Source organism: Carettochelys insculpta, chromosome 20, assembly GCF_033958435.1.
Source record: "Carettochelys insculpta isolate YL-2023 chromosome 20, ASM3395843v1, whole genome shotgun sequence".
Taxonomy (NCBI): Eukaryota; Metazoa; Chordata; order Testudines; family Carettochelyidae; genus Carettochelys; species Carettochelys insculpta.
Window position 1 is genome coordinate 4,953,151 of NC_134156.1, and position 25,186 is coordinate 4,978,336.

The 25,186-nt window shown below is 38.1% G+C and overlaps 1 protein-coding gene across 1 annotated transcript in view; it reads right to left on the minus strand.

The window, feature by feature from the left end:
• Positions 1–718: 718 nt before the first annotated feature.
• Positions 719–25,186, minus strand: part of FOXK2 (forkhead box K2) — a 59,778-nt gene continuing 35,310 nt past the window's right edge. Inside the window, exons 2-9 of the mRNA XM_075014657.1 lie at positions 20,220–20,414; positions 17,025–17,172; positions 16,409–16,555; positions 13,121–13,314; positions 11,974–12,149; positions 10,743–11,039; positions 10,270–10,479; positions 719–6,087 (exon numbers count right to left, since the gene is read on the minus strand). Coding sequence (XP_074870758.1) covers positions 5,891–6,087; positions 10,270–10,479; positions 10,743–11,039; positions 11,974–12,149; positions 13,121–13,314; positions 16,409–16,555; positions 17,025–17,172; positions 20,220–20,414 — 1,564 coding nt within the window. The 3' untranslated portion in view covers positions 719–5,890. The remainder of the gene's footprint in view (positions 6,088–10,269; positions 10,480–10,742; positions 11,040–11,973; positions 12,150–13,120; positions 13,315–16,408; positions 16,556–17,024; positions 17,173–20,219; positions 20,415–25,186) is intronic.

Here is a 25,186-nt window from a genome sequence, read left to right on the forward strand (position 1 = left end):
TCTTTCCTGTAGTACCCCATCAGTCTTGTTTCCTAAGAGTGGCTGATGTCCCTTTTTAAGGAGCTAAGTAGTTAACTTTTGAAGGGGGAGGGAAAGAGCTGAAACTGTTTCTTACTGGTGAAGTGTTTAGTTCATGTTCACTCCCCTGCAGTAGGGCTACAGCAGCTGCCTGGGCTATGCTTGGATTGGTCTGTACCATAGAGGGTGCTGCTAGAGCCCTTCCTAACCTCAGTTCCTCCGTGCCATCAGGAAGGGTGTTGGATTTGTATGTTACAGCTAATATGCACTATTCCCTTTTACATATTTTAATGTAAGTTTTTCTTTTGAGTAGCATCACATCAGACAACACTATGTACTGTTGCCCAAGCTTCAAAGCTTGCAACTGTTGCATGCTGGTAAGTAGGCCCCTGCAGAGCCCCATGCACAAACCAGGCAAGGTGCAAGCTCTACAAAGCCCAAACCCTGGACTAAAGAATTTCCACTCCTCTTAGGGCAGCAGCTCTTGCTCTGTTAGGGGAGCATTTAGCTCCAGGTACTACAGGGTGTAGCACAACAGCATCACTATGTGCCTTTTCTAGCCAAAAAGTGAACAAAGAGCATTGGACTACTATCCTCCTACTATGGGGAAAGATACTGAAGCAACCAACTTAAGCATTTGCAAATTGCTTAGATGAACTACCATTTAGCAGGTATTTATCAAGGGAAAAAGTCAAACCAAGCAGCTTTGACAAGATAACAGGACCTTCTTGATTTAATGAACTTTTGTATTGCTAAGGTACTGGCAAGACCCACAACAGTTTATTGCTGATCAAAAACAGGGGTCTCTTAATCCAAAAGACTTCATATGCATTACAACTTCAGGAACAGGCCTTTGAACACAGGATGAAAAGGTGTTGGTAATCTCTGTGCAATCCCAAGAATCTGAAAAGAAAAATGGTTAGCCACTGAGACACGTGTGCAGCATTCTTACTTTGTCAGTGGAATTTCTGCACACTAACAAAGAATGTTTTTCTTCAGGGTGGGGTATTAAGACTTCTAGAAGATCTCCTTTCAAAATGTAGAGGTAGGAAAAGTACCCAAAGAGTTACTTGAGTAAAAGTACAAGTCACCTGTGACCAGTTGGAAAGCTACTAGAGTAAAGGTACATGCACAAGTTAAATCTTAATTGTACTCAAATATCCAGATACAGCAGCTGCACTTTTACTCATAACTTTCAGGGTACTTTGGCTACCTCTGTCAAAATGACATTTTGCAGACTCTTTAATTACAATGCTGGAAATTGTGCTGTTTCCCATACAGCTTCAGCAAAAGGAAGAGGCTAATACAGTCCCTGAATCTTTCATGAACAAATGCAGGGAGATATTTGAATTTGATTTACCATTTTACAAGTAAAGTTATAGCAACTTAAAGCCTAGACATACTGTATCTATTGAACTATAAACAAACATGCTGGACTAGTATACAAATGCAGATGAAGTTTTAAAGGCTGAAGTGCTGGATGACACTGGCTAGTACCTAGAATCAAGCTGCTGATGCACTAACCCTTTTTTTCCAGGATTCAAGAGAATTATTTTCATTCATTCAAAACTAAGCAGCTGTAAGTTAAAGCAATAGGAAACCTTGCTTTTAATTCCAGACTCAAATGAGTTAGGAGGATAAGACCTACTAGCTCTATGACTTGAGGGGCATGACAACCTGAACTAATCAGTTCTTTTCACTCACTACACAAATTCAGCTATACTGATCATTTTTTCTTTAGAGATCCAGCACATGTAAGGTACATTTATTTTACTAATAAAAAACAATCCAAGTTTTGTTTGTGCATTTTTAATTGAATTCCAACTTCCAGCCACTTGTAGACTGACACACATCACAAGTAAAAAATTACTCTAGTAAATAAGGAAATGCATCATTTGCTATTTTGAAACAATAAAAAAATCTGAATAAATGTGCTTAGCTATACAGGTACTTACATAAATTTGTATAAATATACTTTATCCTCCTGGTGAGCAAAAAGTAGTACCAAATTTAGTGTAAAGGCTCTATTTAGTTGCAAATCTACATATTTAATGGTTAACAGCCAATAAGAATCAACATCTCCTAGAAAAAAACAAGTACACTGCATATGATTAAGACTGATTTAAATCAAGGTTCCTACTTTGATTTTAAATTATTAAAAGGGGTGATTTAAATCTTTCGTGCTGGAACAAAAAAATGAAAATGAGTTCTCACTGCTCTTTTGTCTAGTTATCTAAACTAGAAAGTGGATTACTCACCCCAGCACTTTCACAGATACCCCTGTAGTTAGCACAGGCTACCATTTCTAAATCAGGCCTTGTTTCCACTATGTGATAGACTGATACATCAGCTATCAATTTATAGCATCTCCTTTAAAGTGGTGAATCAAACTTTGAGCTCACTCCTCTCAATACCAGTACTCAGCCAAAATGAGATGAGTAATCAGTGGCAAGGGGAGAGGAGCCCTTGTTGACCTTATCACATGCAAGCTGCTGCAGTAGGTATGTCAACTGCAGCCCTGCTATTTGTATAGCTCAAGTAGATTGACAGTGCAGACAAGACTAGTGTAACTGTAAGCCATTGTGCATGTATGCAGAGTGGCAGACAAATATGTCAAACTTCACCTAGAACAAACAGTATTTAGGACAAAACACAACTGCTGGTACAGTGAGACTAGGATTGGACTCTGAATGTGGCTTGCAATATACCATTTCAATAGCTGGTAGGTCATCACAAGGAGAAGCTAAAGGACAAAAGAAGATCCTATCTCCCAGAGGCTTGGGTTGAAATCCTGCTTGAAGTGAAGCGACCACCATCCATGCCACTCCAATGTCTTAAGTGTCATCTTCTTTGAGAGATGGGGTGTTGGAGACACTAATCATATCACACAGGGAAGTCAGCATAAGAGCAAGACTCAGACTAGTACTGGATGCTAGTGAATATTTTAATCTTCCATATTTGAATCAGCAAAGTATAGCCAATTGCAGACAATCTCCAAGTAAGGCAGGAAGTTATAAAATGCTTTGGTCAAATCCCATGTGCAGTACTACAAGCTGGTTTGCTTATATTAGACACTTTCAGCCTTTCATAAAGAGCAGGGTTTAAAAAAAAAAAAAAAAGAGGTGGACACCTGAGAAGGAATCCAGGAGCAGGTAATACAGTACTTCACTGTTACAAGAGGCAATCGGATCAGAGACTAATCAATATTCAAGGAAAGCCAAAGTACTACATTTATGATGCATCTGAAGAAGTTTTTAGTCAATGCAAAAGCCTGTGAAATTTCAGAGTGAACAACATTCTACTCTGATTCAGTCAGGTCATCAGGACCACACCAAGAAAAGTCCTAGTGTGTTTAGACTCCCAAGAAGCCTGTCTTACCTTATGCCTTACCATCTCTAGATGCTTCTGGCCGCCAAATGTGTCTGATACTACACAGTATAATAAACTGCCAAAGGAACAGTTCTATTTAAAAGTAACATGACATGGTTTTAATTAAATCCTTTACTGCACCCATCAAAGAGATTATGCATTTTTGTACTTGAATATTTTAAAACATTGCTTGGAAACACAAATTAAAAGAAACACATTCTGCAGAGTTCACACACAGGATTTCCTCTCCTTTAATAAAGGCAAATTCCTGTGACAAACTCCATGCATCTAAAATGGTTTCAAATCAAGATTGCTACCAAATTTCCATTTGCAGACTGTTCCAGGTACTACAGAGTTAGGGCCATATTTGTTTCATATTATCAGGACCAGTTTGTCAGCCTTGCCCTTTGCTGATTAAACATTCAGGTCCAAGCAACAGAGCAAAGAACACTTTGCTTGTTTAACTTAGTGACACTTTCTGAATAAGGTAACATTTTATTATAAAGATTGCACTGATTTGTTTATTTCTCGTGGTGAACAGACTCTCACTTCTGAACATAAACCAACCAATAAATCAGTAAGTTTATATCCAATTATGCCTTGATTTTAAATTAAATCTATGTGGCTGTATACAATTTATGAAATGTCCAATAACAAAAACAAGATTACTACCAAGGCATGCTTACTGACCTGAATTTTTTTTTTTTAAACTCCCTCTAGCACTCTGAATAAAATTTTGGAATTTTACATCATGGATTAGTTTTAAATGCCTCTTACAAACTCAGTGTACGGTATTTTTCATAATTTTTAATATGTATTATCTGCATTGACATTGTAACAATTCCATTTAGTGGATTAACACGATAGTACAGATTTCTCAATTTGGTCTTCAGGTAAATAGTTTCCTAAAGCTGCCTAAATATAAACTGTTTCAATCCTCCATGAAAATACAGATTTTTTTCTCTTTGAAATGCAAAATATATAAATAATGACATAACAACAGAAAGTAACAGACCGGAATTCAAAGTGAAAGCCCACTCTCCAGCCTTCACTCATCTCCCCTTACGAAGGAATAAGTCATTGTATGAATTGAAGACTGAACAGCCGCCTAAACTTTACATTGAAATCGGAAATGTAAGGTGGAACCTACTACTTTAAAGTGAATAATTACCAATACATTTTAAACTGTTCAACTGCAGAATACACACTTAAAAAAAACCCCTTTTATTATTATTATATGGTAGCCACTGTTAGAAAACCACAACAGCTACTCTTAATGTAGACCTCAGAGGGTCTGTGTACGACATCAAAAGTCTTATGGATAAACTGGTCAGATTAATTTCTACAGATGGGTGCTTAAGCTTAAAAATACTGAATATACCTCTGACAAGATAATTTTTACTCTTAAATTTTTAAAAGGACTTTGATAAAGAAGAATTTTATATTTTCTAAATGAAGAACAGTCTGTTATCTTAAACATACACAATATTAAGCGAGACTCTTGTTTTACTTTAGACTGGAAAATTATGCCAGGGACAGTCAAAGTCAACACAAAGTAACAAACAGCAAAAGATAGCAAGAAAGAGAAACAGGTAAGTGCAGCTCTGGTCAAATTCATAGCAGTTCTTTACGTCAGTTAACGGCTCATTTACATTGTAATTTCTAATCAGTTACATGCAAGCCCGAAGAAGCATTTGATCACTACACATGGTAATAAAATCTGATTAAATTTATCAGGCAACTGCTAAAATATGACATTTTGAAGATGTAATAAAGTAGATTTATCTGAACTTTAACAGGACAGACAAAAGTAAATCATTCCATTGGTTAAAAAACCCTACATTCAGTTTTTTACGAAACAAAATTTCACGTGAAAAGTATTGTGTGATTCCAAAGTTTCCGGAGTAGAACTGGAGTGATTTGAAATGTCAAAGACCCCATTATTTTGCAAAGAAATGAAAATACACCTCGAAAGTTTCTAATTCCACATGTGAACAACAAAATACTGCATATCTACCAACAACTGCATTGGGTAGGTCATTATGAAAGGCTAGCTGCCAAGATGTAGGAAATGGCTCCTTGCCTCTGTTCCCTTTAAGGAATATACAATCATTTGAAACCAGTTCACACTAAGCGCTTATCATGCTGCCATTACACTGAGATACTCAGTCTTAAAATATCCAATGAAGACTTCCTAAAGCTGCAGCCCTCCCCAACACTGGATGTTCTCCTCAGCATACAAAGTTTGTTCAGTAGGGGGTGAGGACAAGCAGGGTCACAGCCTCTGGAACAAGATGTTTTGCAGTTTTTTTTTTTTAAATTACTGAGTTTTAAGGCCACCTGTGTTGTTTTTTCAGTGCTGAAAGTTGAAGTCTGATCACAGGGCCCCTTTCCCCACTGCGTGAGAACATGTTCCAATATTTTAGGTGTTACATTTAAGTGTCTCCTTTTGGCACCATGGAGCTAATTTTAAAAAAAAGAAAGAAAAAAACTCCACTAGCTTCTAGTTCTGGCTGCCTTGATCACTCACTGCAACAGTTGGGGTGTCCACATTAACAGCTATGACTATGCTTTCTCCCTCCTCGGTTTTGATACGTTTAAGTTCCTGTTGTTCTGACTGGTCTCCATTCTGGCGTTTTGTTGGAAGAGATGCTGAGGCGGATGCATGGGTTGCTAACATATGCAAAGGACTTGCAGCAGCTGTAAAAAAAAAAGAAAAGAAGGAAAACTTCAGATTCCAAAATTAATTTTGAAATCGACAATACAAGCACTGTAATTATGACTTATTTTACAGGAGCGAATCACAGGCTCCAAACTGGATTCAGGGCACATTCTTCTAGTCACTATACAAACAGTGGAATCCCTGCCCTGAAGAACTCACCATTTAAATAGTCAAGAAAAAGGGTGGGAAAAGGGAAAATAACTTCCCTTATGTGTTAACTGCAGCCGTCTCCCTCCCCCCGCCCCCCCCCCAGCAAAAAAAAAAAAAAAAAAAAAAAAGCAGTCTTCTTCCTTGATGGTTATTCAGAGATCAGATAGAGTTAAGCACAGTGTTCACTAGAAAGCTAATGAGCTGTGCAAAAACCAGCAAAAAGGCTATAGCAGGAACACCGTCTCACTGTGAGAAAACACTCCATATTAGAAAATCATCTTGACATTAGATGCAATTAAGCTGCTTGCTGGTCACACACAGTAACTGAAAGGGCATTTTCTACTATACTTTAGTAAGAACAGATTAATCTGAAACCTGTAAAGGAAGTTTAAAATAAGAGCTATCTGAAATATATCCATATATGTTATTTGAAGAAGCAAGTGGCTTTTAACTCTTTTTAATAGCGTTAATGAAGCCTGTGTCTAGTCTGAAAAACTAAATACTCTCATCCCTATTTAATTATCAGTTTCCATTGCACCCATTAATGTCTTTGCTGAATGGGCAAAAGCAAAATCAGTTTTTAAACAAACAGTCTTCTTAGTTTCAATTATGGTGCTGTGTGATGCTAAACTGATTTTGACTAAACTCCCAAAGCTGTTACTTCAGATGTTGGTGATTCAGTCACTATATTCAGAACATGATTTCATAAAGCACCATGCTGCATACATTATCTAGCTTCCTTTTCCAGGTGATGGCCAAATTTATTTTCCTTTTGTCCATTCTGGCTGAGAGCTGTAATTTTCTGGCTGCAGAAGATATTTCCCCTTAGAGTCTTAATCCTATTTGTGGCCAAAGAATTGGGAGGGGGGTACGTTGCCACCATTCTTAGCCATTGGAGTCACTGATTGTTACAGTGTAAACCAATGAAGAATATGAGCTATCTTCTAAGAATGTGCATTTTATCACCTTTATACTGCCATCCTGGTTATGCAAAACACATTAGAGAGGGGCTAAGGTATTAAGAGTGGCTTCTGCACTTTTCAGTCACAATTACCTTCCCTTAACTGAAATTGCATGGTGTCAAGTATCGGAGGGGTAGCTGTGTTAGTCTGGATCTGTAACAGCAACGAAGGGTCCTGTGGCACCTTATAGACTAACAGAAAAGTTTTGAGCATGAGCTTTCGTGAGCACAGACTCACTCCATCAGATGCTGGTCTTGGAAATCTGCAGGGCCAGGTATAAATAAGCCAGAACAAGGGTGGGGATAACAAGGTTAGCTCAGTCAGCAAGGGTGAGGATTACTACCAGCAGTTGATCTGGAGGTGTGAACACCAAGGGAGTGGAAGCTGCTTCTGTATTTAGCCAGCCATTCACAGTCTTTGTTTAAGCGAGAGCTGAGGGCGTCCAATTTGCAGATGAATTGTAGATGAGAAATTTCTCTTTGGAGTCTGGTCCTGAAATGTCTTTGCGGTAGGATAGCTACTTTTAAGTCTGCTACTGTGTGGCCTGGGAGATTGAAGTGCTCTCCTACAGAGGGGGTGGGGGGTGGGGTGGGGTGTGTGTGTGTGTGTGCGTGCGCACCCCTCCGACAGAGACAAACACCTACAGGATCTCTACCAAGCATTCTTGAAACTGCAACAGCCACCTGAGGAAGTGAAAAAACAGATCAACAGAGCCAGACATGTGCCATGAAGCCTCTTACTACAGGACAAGCCCAAGAGAGAAACCAACAGAACACCACTAGCCATCACCTACAGTCCTCACCTAAAACCTCTACGGCGCATCATCAGGGATTTACAACCCATCCTGGACAATGATCCCCCTTTCACAGGCCTTGGGAGGCAGACCAGTCCTTGCCCACAGACAACCTGCCAACCTGAAGCAAATCCTAACCAGCAACTATACACCGCACCACAGTCACTCTAACTCAGGGACCCATCCGTGCAACAAACCTCGTTGCCAGCTCTGCCCACATATCTACACTAGCAACACCATTACAGGACCTAACCAGATCAGCCGCACCATCGTGGGTTCATTCAGCTGCACATCTACCAATGTAATTTATGCCAGCAATGCCCCTCTGCTATATACATTGGACAAACTGGACAGTCTCTACGTAAAAGAATAAACACACACAAATCAGATATCAGAAATGGCAATATACAAAAACCCGTAAGAGAGCACTTCAATCTCCCAGGCCACACAGTAGCAGACTTAAAAGTTGCTATCCTACAGCAAAGAAATTTCAGGACCAGACTCCAAAGAGAAATTTCTCAGCTACAATTCATCTTCAAATGCGACGCCCTCAGCTCTGGCTTAAACAAAGACTGCGAATGGCTGGCTAAATACAGAAGCAGCTTCCCCTCCCTTGGTGTTCACACCTCCAGATCAACTGCTGGTAGTAAGCCTCACCCTTGCTGAATGAGCTAACCTTGTTATCCCCACCCTTGCTCTAGCTTATTAATACCTGGCCCTGCAGATTTCCAAGACCAGCATCTGATGAAGTGAGTCTGTGCTCACGAAAGCTCATGCTCAAAACTTTTCTGTGAGTCTATAAGGTGCCACAGGACCCTTCGTTGCTGTTAACTGAAATTGTAATTTTCACCAGAGCTGAAAATTACGTACACATCTAACTGGTTGTATCATCAGGGACTAAAACTGTATTTTTATTGAAAACTTGCAGTGACAAATTTTTAGTCATTTCAGAACAAAACAGGACGAGCAATGAAAATTACACAGATTTTCAAAAATATTCCAACTTTTTTTATACAAAAGGATGATATTCTTAAGAATAGAAGCCTAAAATTATGTTCCTAAATACAAAGCCAGGCACTCAAGAATGGCTTTTTCAAGAACTCTTAACTGACTTCAACTACAAACCTTGACGGAGGAGTTCAGCTTTGTTGAAACATACCAGATATGCTACTTGTGGAAGCTCATTATGTTGGAAGGGGGTGTTAGCTGATGACCCCATTAGCCTGTGCTACTGTTGCATCTGATGTCTGAGTTTGTATTATTCTCACAGTAAAGTATGTTAAAAATGCCCTGGACTTGACTCTCCCAAGCACACATGAGCAAGTTGAGTGGGAAAATGTCTTAGAAAGCAGTACCCATATAAAATCTGAAATTCTAAGAGCAATCAGCAAACATCATTAAAGAAACCAATACAAAATAATTCATCGATATCCATGTATAAAATGAAAAAAGAGCAAAGAATTAGCAACATACAGATTAAACTGCTTTAAATAACCAATAGATTCTTTTTAAACCCTAATTGTTAATCCACCTTGGGCATATTTATTTCAAAGGGAAACTCTAAAAACAAATAAGCATGAAATTAGATATAATCAGCAAACCAAGCCAGAAGCTATATTCAATAGCAACATCTGTTATACCATCTAATCAGACTGCATACGCAAAAACTGAGACATCAAAGGTAGTAAGATATGCAAGATACTTGCAAAAGACTCTTCTAGAATCGTTTTAAATGTTAATATTTTGTTCTTCACAAACTTTGGAGAAAGTAGAACAGAAGACTCACCTAAAAAGCAGATACCAACCCCCCCGTCCAGCAAATGCTTTGCACCCAGTTTGTTCTTAACCACCCAGAAAACTAGTTGTCCATTTTAGTCATATTGCAGCCCTTGTTTTGCAGGAACAGAGATTCAAGAACTAAAGAAAAAGTTATTTTTACATTGGGTTTAACTTAAATTGTCAAACCTGAAAGTGCCCCTTTAAGAAGTTCAGAGATTGAATTCCCATTCTGGTAACAGCCAATGAAAGGAAACACCAACAATTTTTCTCTCACATGCATAAGGCTACATGATCCAAAATGAAATTGTATGTGCAACTCCAACAGACATCTGTGTTAGTAAAAGCAGAGGAGATGCAATCTAAATAATGAGATTTTTCAATGGACAGTCTCAGAAATTCTACAAGTTTGCTCATTCTGAAGGTAGTTCCTAAAATGGAAATCAAATGGCTATAAGAAATATTGGCCAAAAGCTTACCAGTGTTGCCCTGCCCTTGTATCGCTGTGGTGATAGGTACTATGTGCGTTCCATTCTGTGTTACAGTTTTTATTGGTAGCTGATGTTGACCTAGAGGTGCTGGTTGCACTATAGTAACTGTCTGTAAGGTTGTGGTCTGAGATGTCTGAATGATGCGACTGGCAGCTCCTATTGTAGCATGGCTAATAGCAGGTACAGGCTCCACTTTAACTGGAAAACAACAAACATTCTTGAATGTTATGTCAAGATCACACAATTTCAGACCAAACAGAAAAAAGTTTAGTTACTTTATCCTGCCAGTGAACATAATTAATCTTATTAATAATCTCAAAGTATCTGAAAAGTTACCATGAAACAAAAATTCAATTTTAAATACTGTTTTTCTTTTGCAACTATGAAGGGATTTTTAAAAAAGATACATAAAGCATTAGACAATCGCTATATCAGATTCACTGAACTGGAACAGTTCTCACCTTTTACTTCCTTGTGGTCTCCATTCTCTTGAGGTTCTACCTTAGGCTGGGTTACCATCGCAGCTTGTGTAACCACTGCCTGTCCAGCTACAGTGTAAGTGTTTGCTGGTGCTAATCCAGTCACATTTGTCACAGACACAGCTGGTATCTGGTGAACAACATGAACTGTTTGAACTACAGGCTGCTGAGATGTTGAAGTTGTCACAGGAGTTGCAACAGTGTAGGTGACGGGTTTAATAGTTTGTGGTAGCTGCCGTTGTACAGTAATTAGAACTGGTTGGCTAGATAGAGGTGATCCTATCAAAACAGACAAAGATAAATTAGACAGGACGTTTAAATCAAATATGTTTTTAGTTAATCATTCCATTAAATACACTGAACAGCGAAGTCTTGTAAAAGCAACACCACTCATTACTCCCTTTCACAGACTGCAAAAAGAGCTCAGGCACGGATAATAAAGACTTATCGCACCTTACAATTTCAGCATGTAGAGTTGGAACAATTGGACTGCCGTTGCTGGCTCCATATATCTTGTCATGAGGCCTAAATAAATATCTACACAGCCTTCATTGTACCATAAGGGATATCATTAGGAAATTTGGTAGCTAGAACACAAATAAAATTGCCAATACAACGAAGCTAAATATTGGGGCAGGAAGAGTCAATACAAAAGAAACTCTCATCATTCAATACCTCAACCCTTTTCATTTCTGTTTCTCTTGCCCCCTACCTTTGGTAAGAGCAAAACGGTCGCATATACGCACTAAATTAAGATGTTATTTAGTACAGCAACCCCGATCCAGGAAATCACTTTGGTTTTCACCAATCATTCCTAATAGAGGTTTTTATCCAAATTCATGTTCTGCCCATGAAGAATGTGTGCTGCACGAAAGGATAGAATAGTTTTCTAGAAAAGATGTCATTGATATGCTATTGCTTTCCTTAACTGAGTACAGTCTCTGCTTATCAGCAAAGTAAGCATCTATCTATGCTGGAATGAGCATACATACCTGAATGAAAATGTACTGACCCTACTAGTAATTTTCAGGAAATATGTCACACACCAAGTTTATGAACTTCTCCAGGTTAAGCCTTAAAAGCTAACAAGTTCATTACCTATCTGAAAACATTCAGTGATTTCTCAGTGAGAGAATTCTGCCTAGACTGTTTCAGACAACATATCTTCCCTCATCACCACACACAAAAAAAAAAAAGTTTTAAAAATTCTCACCTGGGGCACTCTGTGCAAATCGTGCTTCTTGTATTACTGCTAGTTTTGGCTGGATAGCACCAGGCTCAGGTTCCATTGGAACTGGAGATCCTTCTCTTGACAAGCTCTCAGGTGTCTGTACACCACTGGAGTGGGCAGACAACACTCCAGAATGATTAGGAGAAGCAGGGGCACTTCTGTATTTTAAAAAAAAAAAAAAAAATGAAAGCAGCAGTTGGCATATTAAGTTAATTGTGAAAGATGAGTGACACTGCTGCTAAAAAAGTTGTAATACATGTACTTTCCTTGAGGGGGAACTCTTTGCCTTCTACCAAACAAGTACCATCAAATCCATGATTTTGATTCTGCATAAAGCCTCTGCTAGCCAAGAGGAGAATTCAAAGGAAGTCTTGGCTAAAGTTAAGGGAACAGAAACATTGGGACATTTTCTGATGGCGTGTTTCCAAGCAATCCATGCAACAGCACAAATGTCTGTTGGAGGGAGGCATAATGATAAGAAGCTATATAAAGAGTAAGTCAAAGCAAGCCAGCAACAGAAAAGGGAGACAATCATTACATAGCTAAAAATTAAGGCTATATATGTCACCGTTAAGAATATTTGTTAAACATTATCAAACTAAATATATTTGTCATCTGTACGTGAATGAAATAGTAACAGCTGAGACCTGACATTTTCTTTGCAAACACTTTTTAAAAGCATAGAAGGGATAAAGCTGGCAATTAAAATCATAATTATGTAACAATGAAGTACAGAAAGCCCTTCATAATTCCATAATTAACAAGCTAACAATTACTTCGGTAAATTGAGCCAGCACATTAGCACTATAAAAGCAATAGAAAACCAACCTCGTGTATGAGGGCAGTCTTTATTGGTGTGTTATACAGAATTCATCCCGACTCAGTGTTTTAAATTAGAATAACTAAACTTGTTGATTTTAGTGCTGTATACAAAACTATCTGATTTGTATGTGCCTGATGGCTAAAAACTGCCATCGTTTTGGTTCTGTTATAGAATTAGAATTCAAGTCTTACCATACCAACATGTTACTAATTAAAGCACTGTTCTCTGTTACTTCCAGCAGGAAATTTAACATTTAAGGTAAACTTCGGAAAATTCAATGTCTGTTTGTTCATCTGTTTTCCTTACCTAGAAGAGTGTGGTCCCAGAGGGGTTCTAAAGCAAGGTACTCCCCTAGGCCGCCTTTTCCTAAAAGCCTGCTCTATTAATTTGCTTTCAGAGGCAGGGTCTATCCTCCAGAATGAGCCTTTGCCTGGTTCTTCCTGGGAACGTGGTACTTTGATGAAATAACGATTCAGAGAGAGATTGTGGCGTATTGAATTCTATGGAACATAAAAAAATATGTAGAATTCATATATATTTTTACTAAAGAGTAAGAATGTGGCCTAGTGCAGTGGTTTGTAGTTTGGGAGACTGAGGGTTCAAGTCTCCTGCTCCTCGGGGTAGCAGATGCATGGGAGCGCTCTAAAGGCAGCACACTAAGGCTGGGAAAGGAATCTTGGCATTGCCCAAACCTCTCCCAGCAATTAATGAATAAATGTTAACAAGCTCCTAAAGGGAATCTCATTTCAATCCTCTCACAAGGAAGACAGCAATCACAACACATGGTTTCTAAAGATGTAGACAAAGCACTGGACAGAAAGAAAAATTAGTAATACTTGGAACACCATACCTTTCTCCACTGCTCAAAATGAAAGCTGAAACCGTTTCCCCTTTGGGCTGCCAAAACATACCATATACGCCGATTCTGATCTTGTACAATAACACTCATTATTTTATAGCAAGGAAAGGAAAAGTTTGATTAAAGAAATTTCAGCTACAGCTATATAGTTGGCAGTTCAACTTTCCTTACCAGAAGCCACACAAAGGAGGAGGATTCTCTTGGTAACTTATGTTCCCAGGTTTTAATGCCCCAAAACATGGAAAGATCTCAAATCACTTGACAGTCTCAACAGAAATGCCAAGGATTTGGTAGGCCTAGGAAAACTCTGAATGGCAATAGGTCCAAATGCAGTTCCCCAGGGTTAGCAGCTTACTTTGCTGTGATCTGCATTTTATCATGTACCCAATATGCAGCGGCAGGAAGACTAAAATCCATAGCAACTTCATAGCGTACTTAGATGGAAATATTTGTGAAGGTACCAATGTTCTGATGCAAAGGGAAAGTCTATCACACTGAGACCTCTCATAATTTGATAATTCAGGTGGAGGGCAACAAATGAAACCATTGGGGTTTGTACTAACTATCCAGTTCTGATCCACTGAATGTTAGCACTAAAACACATGGGGAAAAATTTTCATAATAACCAAATTAACATGTCTCAGAATCTCCATAATTAAATCCAAACCTAGTCATAGGTCAGCCTCTGATGTGGTTTATGAACGTGACAGTACACTTAAAGAAGTTAGGGCAATTTTACTCTTTTACATTTTCTTCAGTGCAATCTGATGTTAAAACAAGGGGCTTCTCCTATCAAAGACAAAGACAACCAGATCTAGCAGAAGTTGTGAAGAATATAAGTTTATCAGTTGTATTTGTGTCACCATTAGCTAGAAGAGAACACTGAATCCATTTGTGTGGGATTGAAGGAAAAACATACAACAGAATGGGTCCAAAAATGGGCCTTAAAAAAAGTTCTATGATATATATCAATGTTTCTATAACCTGATTAAGCATTGCAATAATTATCCAAAAATCTAAGCCTGAAGCATAGAGGTTACTCACCAAAATGGTCATCTACTGCCTAAAGCCAGAAGCTAAGAATACTATTAAAAATTAGAAGCTTCCTACCATTATGGCAATATTTTACAAGATTCCTGACCAAAAGAGCCACTTACTTCATTTTGCTATATTTTCCTATACTTGTTATGCACAGTTGTAATTCTTACTCAATTCTCTGCAAAAAACAAAATGGCAGGCACAGCACACCCCCTTCTGTTTCAAAGTAAACACGCAGTGATCTAGCACCCAATTTTAAAATTAGATGTCTTAGTGCATATTATAAATAATCATATGATTCTGAATTGGCTCACTTGGGTCTATGGAAAAAATACACATACAAATACAAACACACTTTTGACAAAATCCTGGAATATCTTATACAAGGCTTGCAAAAATATTTTTTAAATGGAACAGAACTGACTACACAAACTACACACACAAAAAACCTATACTGTGTGCATGAAAGAGAAAAAAAACACAACTTAGCAGTCTGAATAATTTACTAGACATGTATACCACACCAAAAGCTAAGAAGTGCATGGCCCTTTGCCAGCCAAGTCCCTACTGAGAAGCCCGTAAGTGTGGTATTCTCAAGCTCCTGGGGTTGAAAAGGGCATTGGGATGCCTACCAGGCTGATCCGTCTGTTATATATACTTCTTGCTAGTTGGCATGATCAAATGTGAACTGTCTGCCCTACTGTTGGGAAGATGGAAGCACTTAACTAGCTGTGAATATGAAAGGTAACTTTGCCACTACCCCTTCTCAGCCAGCATTTCTTGTCCTTTCCTTGAAAATAACTCTGGTATCTGCCTCTGTTGCAGATAAAAACTCTTCTGAGCAAGAGGCAGTGAAACTGACATTACATAATTGACACAGCGATTTCAAAGGCATGCACAAGGTTCTGAAGAGCAGAAAGAAACCAACCAGTCTTGATAATTGTTCTCTGTTGTCACCTGTTAGAACTAAAAGCAGCAGAAGAGGTGGCACTGGAGCTGTATGTTTTTGTACTTGGGAAAAAAAAGCAGTGCATTTGGTTTATATTCAACTAGTTATCCTCGCAAATGTTCTCTTAGAAATATGTTTATTAACAAAGTTTAAATTCTGCGTAGCATTTCACACCCAGCAAGGGCAGATTCTCATCAGTTTTAAGTGGACAAATGGAACTTTCTAGTTCCCTGTGTGAGCATAATCAAAAGATGAGGCAGCTGACAGTACAAGGTAAAGCCAGATATATAATACACCAGTAGCTAAGGAGGGATTAAGATCAAGAGTGAAGCTTTCAACAAACTTGTATTCAGAGTACTTGGGATCTTACTTTGTAATGTTACCTCAACAAGCCAAATATGTTAATGAAAACACAAATTAAAATAAAGCATTCACTCCTTTATGGCAAAAACACACAAATCCATTTCTACTGATATTTATATTTTTCTTCAACAGAAATCCTGTAAATTGCCCTACTGAAAACCTAGGGAATAGAATATAATGCTGCCTTGGTAAACCAAAGTCCCCGCCAACCCTGAGATTTTAGGATTAGAAATTGATCACATACGCATTTATGACCCATTCAGTCCACCAAAAATCTACTGAACATAAATATAATTAGTATAAATAAAACAAGTTGGTGTATTTACCATACAAATAGTCATATTTATTCATGACTTTCAAAAGAAATAGTAGAAATGAGATTTACCTGCCAGCCCTTGTCTGCTGTCCTGTAGTATGGGTAGTTTTTAGTTATGTGCGTATAAATTCCATTTAGTGTAAGCTGCTTATCAGGTGCCATTGTAATTGCTTGTACTATTAGCTGTGCATAGGAATAAGGTGGCTTTGAGTCATCCTATAAAAAAAATAAAAATCCTTAAATTATTTACCTCCAGAAACTTTACAGTAGTATACCTCTAAATTTACAAAATGCAGTTAACTTAATTTTTGTACACTCCGAGATGGCCTGATTTCAAAAGGAAAAGCCAAAAATTCTCTCTTTCAATTAGGATTTAAGATGACACTAAACATAAAAGAAACAAATGCAACATTTAGGCAAGGACTATGAATCTACTGTCTAAGAAATAATGGTCATGAAAATTACTAGAAGCCAATACAGACATGAAAATCTTCAATGGGGATCTAGATTTTTAAAAAAAAAAAAAAAATCAAGCTAAAGAGCACACCAAACCACAAAAGAGCTCTGGCTCCTATCTCTTTTCAATTTCTGAATGCCAAAGTATGTCCAAGTTCATAGAGACACAACAAATTTCCAACATTAGTGCCAATGCTTTATTTATAGTTTTATTCTGTGCAACATTTACCTTTGGGCTATCACCACCCGATGCTTCCTTGTCATTTTCTGACTGTGAATTGTCAGCCATTAAATGTAGGTCAGATGGTATTACACGACTCATTTTGTACCCTGAAGAACCTGCACCACGCGGGCTTGATGGGCAGGAATTTGCAGCACTGTAGAATATAAAAAAAGGATCCTACTATTTTGTTATACAGTATATCACCATATTTTGTGTAATCAGATAGTTCTAGTTGCAGGAAAAGTCACTACAGCTTGAACCTCTCTAGTTCAGCACCCTTAGGACCTGACTGGTGTGAAATGAAAGAATTTGCTGGGCCACATGGAAAGTCAATATTGTCCAGCAGCATTATCAACACTTCCGCTAATTATTTAGCTCTTGGAAGACATTTAGGGGTAAGTTATAGCTAAATAACAGCAGAGAACATTGAAAGCCAGGACAGATGGGTGTAAACAAACTTTATGGGACTAAAGGAAACTTGGCCAAACCCATGATAAGTGACATCCAGCTAACTAAAATCATGCCAGACAACATATGAGTGGATGACGAGAGAGGTTCAACCAATAGCGTGCCCAGACTGTCTTAAAGGGTCTGTCAGTATTTTCATCATAAACGCTTAGAAAATGGAATTTATAACTTGTCATAAGAATCAAAATCACTCCAGGCAGAAACCTGTCAAACAAGATTTCAGCTTCTCTCTTCCAAGAAAGAAGGATTAACTGTTTTGTAAATTATATTGTGTTTATCTAAGATTACTGATAGTGTGTCCGTGTCACTTGAGAGTCTGTCTACTTATACAACCAGATACTCATCTGAACCTCCCATGTGAAAATTTTCAAAAAATAGGTCTTGTGAGAGATTTCCACCTCATGCTTGCTTTTAAGCCTAGTCACAAACAATGGTTATCTTGAAGTATTAATGGGTCTGGATGAAACAGCATATTTGAAAATAAAGTTACAAGCTAGAAGAGAGCTCTGGGTGATTCTTATTTAATCAAATACTCCAGTAAATTGATTTAGAATTACATAAAAACGCTGAGCTGCATCAATATTACAAATCCTCATGTAACTGAATAGGCCAAAGATTAGCGAGATGATGACTTAGGGGAAAGCATATCAACTAATCAGTAGAAAAAGGTAAAATTTTATAATTGGCAGTTTGCTAAGGCGCCTTTATGTTGGTAAGGAATAAAATATTACTTCTAAAATTCCAATTAGTTCTTACCATGTCTTTTGAAAGGGGTTTTTTTTTGCCACCTTTTATAAAGCACCTGAGGGCAGCTGTGCAAAGAGGTATTCTGACAGAATTTCCCTTCATTGGTTACATATTTTCAAGTAATGCAATAAGCCCCAAAAGGTTTGCATCATTACAGGATGCAATTCTGTTCTCAGCAGCATCAAAAAATGCACCTATGTAAATAAAAGCAGGTATATGAGGTCTTCCACTAGCGTTGTTCCAAATTAAAGAGACTATTTTAAATCTAAAACTTCAAGGAAAACTAGAGTTAAAGGATACAATTTGTAATGAGACACAAAGTAGGATCTGCAAGGATCTGCTTTGCAGGCAGACTGGAAGATTTCGCTGTCTCCCTTTGTCATGCTTGCCATATTCTTGTATGCGGACACAGTAACATACAAAAACACTGTTCTTCTAGATAAACTTTGTATTCCCACAATTCCGAAACTTAGAGTTTGCTGTTAGTGGACTATCCAGCAGGGAAGGTGGAATTTTAACAATGATGTATGGAATGGGCCTTGTCAGAGGGTCAGCACTTTTTAAAAACTGTTGGTCAGTACTGTGCTATGTAAGTTTTACACATATCAACTGACAGCATCCCTTTATTTAGCTCACTGAGCCATGTATTCACACAGCAACACATGATATCAAAGTTTCCAAATCCTTTACAAAGCAGGATGAATTAAAAGGAGAAAGTTTCAGGCTAGCCAAACACTCAGAACTGCTGCAATTTTAATGGTATAGTTTAAAAGTTGTTTAATAGCCTTGAGAGATAACTGCAACATCCAAGAAAATACAAAAGCAGTGGTGACATATTTCTTGCAACATTTGTGAACGCAGTCATTTCTCGTGAAAAACAATTTTTTCCTGGTTTAAATAAAAACCCCAGGCTGCTATACTACCAAATCACTTTTTCCAAATGCATGATTTCCAAACACCATGCAAGCACCATCACAAAACTGGAATCAAAATCTGTCTTGCGGGGTAACAACTGATTTACTTGGAGCCAGGAAACTGAACAAGTGTGCTGCCTGGCTCTGCAAGAGGAGAGGAACCAGAAGCCAGGCTGTTGCATGATTCCCAGCTCCCCATCGCTTGCAGGACCCGAGAAAACTGAGCAGCTGTTCGGTTTCCCAGGTCCTACAAGTGGCAACAAGACATGAACCAGGCTGCCCCTGGGTTCCTGGCTCTCTGCCACTCTGGGAGCCAGGAAACTGACCAGTTCTGCTGGTCAGTTTCCCAACTCCTGCAGCCTGGTTCCCATCTCCCCTTGACTTGGAGGGAAAATTCAAGTTACACAGGAGTTGCAGAAATGCAACCCCCACCTAACTTGAGGGTTTACTGTACCACTGATGCTCTGCTGATATACTATAGATGAAAAAGCTTAGTTTAGTCACTGCAGTCACTAGCTAGAGACTCTTCTTTTATTCATTAGCTTACAAAGCATTGCCAAACTGTTAAAATGTACTTCTCCTAACATACTCACTGAGGACACTGGCTTTCAGCCAAGTGCTTAAGAATGGCATTAACAACAGAAATAAAAATAGAAGCTATATTAAAATGTTATCACAGGTAGAATGAGGACCAAAGGCAAGAAAACTGTAAATTAAGATTGATGCTTAATTCTTAAATTGACTTCTGTGTACAAATATTTCAATTCCATTGGGAAATTTAGGCACATTCACTGCTCTACATATTCTAGAATACTTGGAACAAAAGGATGCATTCAGAGTACAGCCCTACCTCAATTTCGTCCATTTGTCAATTTAAAGTCAGACCATTAACGATTGTAACAGATTTGTATATTTACAAAACCACAATGCTATAAGTTTACTCCAAGGCTCATCTTAGGCTACTCTGAGCTCCAACATATTACTTAAGGAAGGCAACATCATATGAACTACATCTCTGTACTGATTCAGTAACCGGGTGTTACCCGATAGCAATTTTGCAAATTTTAAATACCTGATAGTTCCTGTAGGAGAAGGGAGAGGGCTGATCAGGTGAGCCATATTGTCTGGAATGTTTATTGTTAAGGGAGAGATCTGGGGTTGCACAGGTTTCACTGGAGACTCTGGGGACTCCTGTTTTTCTCTCTTTTCATTGGACAGAGCTGTGAACGTTATCTTGATGTTTGTGCTGGGAAACCTGAATGTACATCTGAAAAATAAAAACAATTTTTTTTGTTATTTTTATATTTTACACACACACACACACACACACACACACACACCTTACAGGTAATACATAAGACTTTTTTGTGTAACTCACAAGCAACACTTTATCCTGATTAAAGTAGTAAATAACGTATTTTGGATAATGATCTGCAATTATCTTCATATTATACACACATCTAATCAACACTAGAAAGTTTTAATTTCGGACTTTATAACTGTATTAAGTCTACAAATTATTTTAACAGATGCAGCTCTCTCTAAATTGCCTGTAGTCCATATTGAGATGAACTAGAAACACACTCCAAATGGGGTATTATTTTGAAAACATCTGACCAATGACATCAAGAAGGAATAGTGTATTTTGTGTATTAACTTGTAAATTGTTTAGTGTTCCTAACAATCAATAATTGTCACAGAAAAATTTCAAACCTCAGTTTTTAAGCAGAATGAATTGTTAGTAACTATGTAAGAGAACCAACAAGTGCTCCAAAATGTATTCATTGTTAGCATTTTGTCCACTGTGGCCCTGAATCCTGCAAATATTTACGAAGCTGCTTAACTTTACTCTGAGTAGTTCCCTTGTGAAATTACTCAGAGAAGTGAAGTTAAGCAGGTGGATAAGTGTTTATGACATTATCGTGTATATAATTTCACCAGTATTAGTTAAAAGAATTTTTGCTTTTTTTTTTCCTCCTAAATGATTTTATTTACTACACATATAACAATACTAAAAGGTGCCTAACTGCAAAAGCAATAGGCCATAAAGAAATGAAGGGTCTTGGTAAGTGTAGCCTTGATTTAGGCTTTGAAAAATAGACTTTTTAAGACAGATTTAACATGAAAAATTGTCACTTTTAAGTTTGCACATTTGCCTTGTATACTTTTTAAATATCATATAATCCAGTTTTGCAAACAATATGAGAAATGTTTAATTTTGTATACATTCATTAAAAACTCGAATGAACTTTTAAAATACTTCTTTTTCCTGTCTTACTAGGCAAACAGTATAGCATTTAGAAATTAACCCAATTAAAAATAGATACAGCATACGTCCTGCTTACGTGTACATACACAGATATGAACATACCTAAATTGAATTTTGTTATTAACCATGGCACCATCAGATCATTTCAGGTAATTTTACCTTTTGCTCACGATCAACAATAATCTAACAATATCACACGCATTTCTGCCCTCTCCACTCTTGAAATCTGTCAGATATGTACAGGTCTGAAATCATTCAGATGTGCCAAGGATACAAAGGATGGCCATGTTCACATGTTATTTCTGACAGGCTTTGCCAATGATTATTGACAAACAAACCTTAAAAACCATATTGCAAAATGATCCTTACAGATTTATATAGTAGCACCTCAGAGTTACAAATATCCTGAGAATAACAGAGGCTGTTTGTAACAAACATTTGTCACTCTACACAAAACATTATGGTGGTTCTTTCAAAAGTTTACAACTGAACATTGACTCAATACAGCTTTGAAACTTCACACAGAAGAAATACTTCTCTCCCTCGGTTACTTTTAACATAGTACTGTACTGTGATTGCTTTTTCTTAAAATCTTTGCTGCTGCCTGATTGTGTAATCCGGGTTCCAAATAAGGTGTTTGGTTGATCAGTCCGTTCGTAGTTCTGACATTCTATTGTAGTTTTATTAAATGAACAAACAAACAAAAGCAAAGCTGCTTTTGAAAAGGTGCAGGAAGGAATGTTCTTGTGAGTGGTACATATTTAGTATCAGTGCCTCATTTTTAAAATTGTTTTATTAAGTAAACTCGACTTTAACCTAGGTTTATCTTTCTTTGTTTTTATAATCTAGGTGTTTCTCAACTTTTTTGTGTGTGTAAAGTACACCTTTTTCAAAAAAAAAAAAAAAAAATTAAGTATCACCAGTACAGTAAAACCTCGAGTTACGCAGAGATTGTGTTCCTGCAACCCCTGCGTAACTCACATCTTCGCACAACTCAAGAGGAGACAGGAACCAGGCTGGTCAGTTTCCCAGGTCCTGTAAGCAGCAAGGAGAGGGACACCAAGAGGCAGCCTCATCAGGGACTGCCACTGATGGCTGGATTAGGAGCCCAGCTGCTTCCCAGACATGGTCAGTGAGGTCTCCCTGCCCCAGGACCCCACAGCTGGCTCTTCCAGCTTCGAGCTGTGGGGTTATGGGTCTCACAACCCCCCAGCCGGGGACTTCACGGCTGGCTCTGCCAGCTTCCAGCTGCAGGGCTCGGGGTCTACCCCACCACGGCACTGATCCTCCCCACACACACCCTCACATACATGCAAGATATGCACATTTCAAATGCGTGTATCTCAGGGGATTACTGTACCCAAATAAGACAACTACTAACAGTGTAAGAAATGCTGTAACAGAGACTTCAGAGGAAAGAGTAATTTTCTTGCAATGAAAATGGTATTACTCTGAATCTTCTCCCCCCAAATCTTGAGGTTCTGGTGTCCAGTGTATTTTTAAGCTGCTTTTTTATCTGTACGCGTCTTTGCAGCAGAAATTCCAGCTTTAGGCATTTTGTGACTAAATCATAAAAATTCACGTATGGTGTGAAAAATTAGAGTGAATTTTTCATAAGACTTCAGGAAATTTATTTGCTAAATATTAAAGTCAACAGTAAGAGTACTGAAATATGAAAACTTCAAAACACTAAAATCTATTTAAAAAAGAAGTTCTTCTATCTGCTGTAGACTATGGGTGTGCAAAATTGGGGGTGGGCCCCCTCAGGAGGCATGACAATTCCTAAGGGGGATGCAGGATGATCAGCTGCTGGGTCTCAGGGTCATCCATCTCATTAAAAATGTTGAAATGTTACTGTTTTTATCATGACAAAGATTTTAAAAATTCTACATACATATTTTCTTACACATGCCAAAAGGGTTTTATGTTTTTCATACAAACACAACCCAAATTGCTGTCATTTTGCATTATATTAGACAGGTTGTGGGGGGGGCCCTGCTAATTTCAGGGATGAAAAGTGCAGCCCAATGTAAAAAGTTTGCTCACCCCTACTGTAGGCCACACCCTTTGCCAGCAATGTAAATAACTACACAAGCAACATAGCAGTGTTGCTTCGTATAAGCAGGAAGACAAATTTTCAATCTGGGCTTGCGGTGGGGTATTAGTATGTGTGTTTGGTGTTAAATAAATCCTGATTTGGTTAATCTGTGACCTATTTCCATCTCAGTTAAGTTTGGCCATTTACTGAATGACTAAACTTTTCTAAATGAAGTCATCAAGAGCAGCTGCACGTTAAGTAAGGACAACTATTTCGGGGGGCGGGGGGGGGGGATGCATGTCCTCCACAAATAATCCTGGAACTTATCCCAGCAACAAACACCATTGCCAACTCTGTCCACATATTTACTCTGGGGACACCATCACTGGACCTAACCACGGCAGTTACACAATCAGGGGCTCATATTCCTTTACCTCCACCAACGTTGTAAGTGCCATCATATGCCAACAATGACTCTCTATGTATATTGGACAAACTGGACAATCACTTCACCAAAGAATGGACACAAAACAGACATTAGGAATCTGAATACACAAACTCCATCACTGAGCATTTCAATGGAGCAGGCCATAGCATCCAAGACCTGAAAACTAAAACAAAAAGACTAACACCAGATTACAAAGGGAGACATCTGAATTGGAGTTTATTCTCAAATTTGACACTTTATGACTTGTCCTCAAAAAAGATAGTACGTAGCTTACACATCACAAGGACAGTTTCCCTATCTTTGATATTTGTAGTGATCTCAGGCAACTCACTTGCAGTAAGCAATTTTCTCCTCCTTTCCACCGTTTGCCCCCTCTCCTCCTGTCCTGTTAGCTGATTCATCAGTTTTCACTTTTTTCTTTTTTTCCTATTTTTCTGTTAACTTCTCATTGTGCCAGTGTACTTTGTTCTGAAGAAGTGGGTCAGTCCCACAAAAGCTCATCTCCCAATTAATCATTTTGTTAATCTTTAAAGTGCTACAAGACTGCTTTTTTGTTTTATGCGGCTATAAGTTATTGAAACTTCCTTTGCATAACTGGCAAAGAGCTGAAAGTTGAAAAACCTAGTCTCCCACCAATATCACAACATCAGTGCCTCTGCAACAATCAGCTTCAAGACAGTTTGGGGAGAAGGCGTCAGTATCCTTTCACTGACAAGTAGATCTCTTCTGCATGAGGCACATTTTTCCATTTAAACATTTCTATATTTTTAGCAAATGGTGTTATTGTTCACAAGTTCTAACAACTATGAAAGGAACGATCACAGTTTCAGATTTGTGATGCAAAACCTCGCATGTAAATTAGGACTCAATACAAATGAAGTGTCCAACTATGTCAAGATAATACTCCAGTTGCACAACCTTATCAACATTACAATTTTGCAGAATCTCAAAAGGCAGACAGAAACATGCCAGCAAAACCAAGAGATTCAAGGTACAACCTTGCAGGTTGAGGGGAAAAAGTGAGCACATTCAAAGTCTATAAAGATCTCAGTACTCCTTTTGAAATGGCTACTGACTACTTCTAGAAGGATATGGAATTCCCTCGCCTCAGACAGAGAAAAGGAATGTTACTAAGACACAATGATATTGAAGGTGGCTGAGAAAGAGGAACAATACAAATATTCACAGACATATTTACCTTTATCAGCTAATGCATACTTGGGAATGAACAAACAGGAAGTATAAACATATGTACTTAACACTTCTTTCCCAAAAATAATTTAA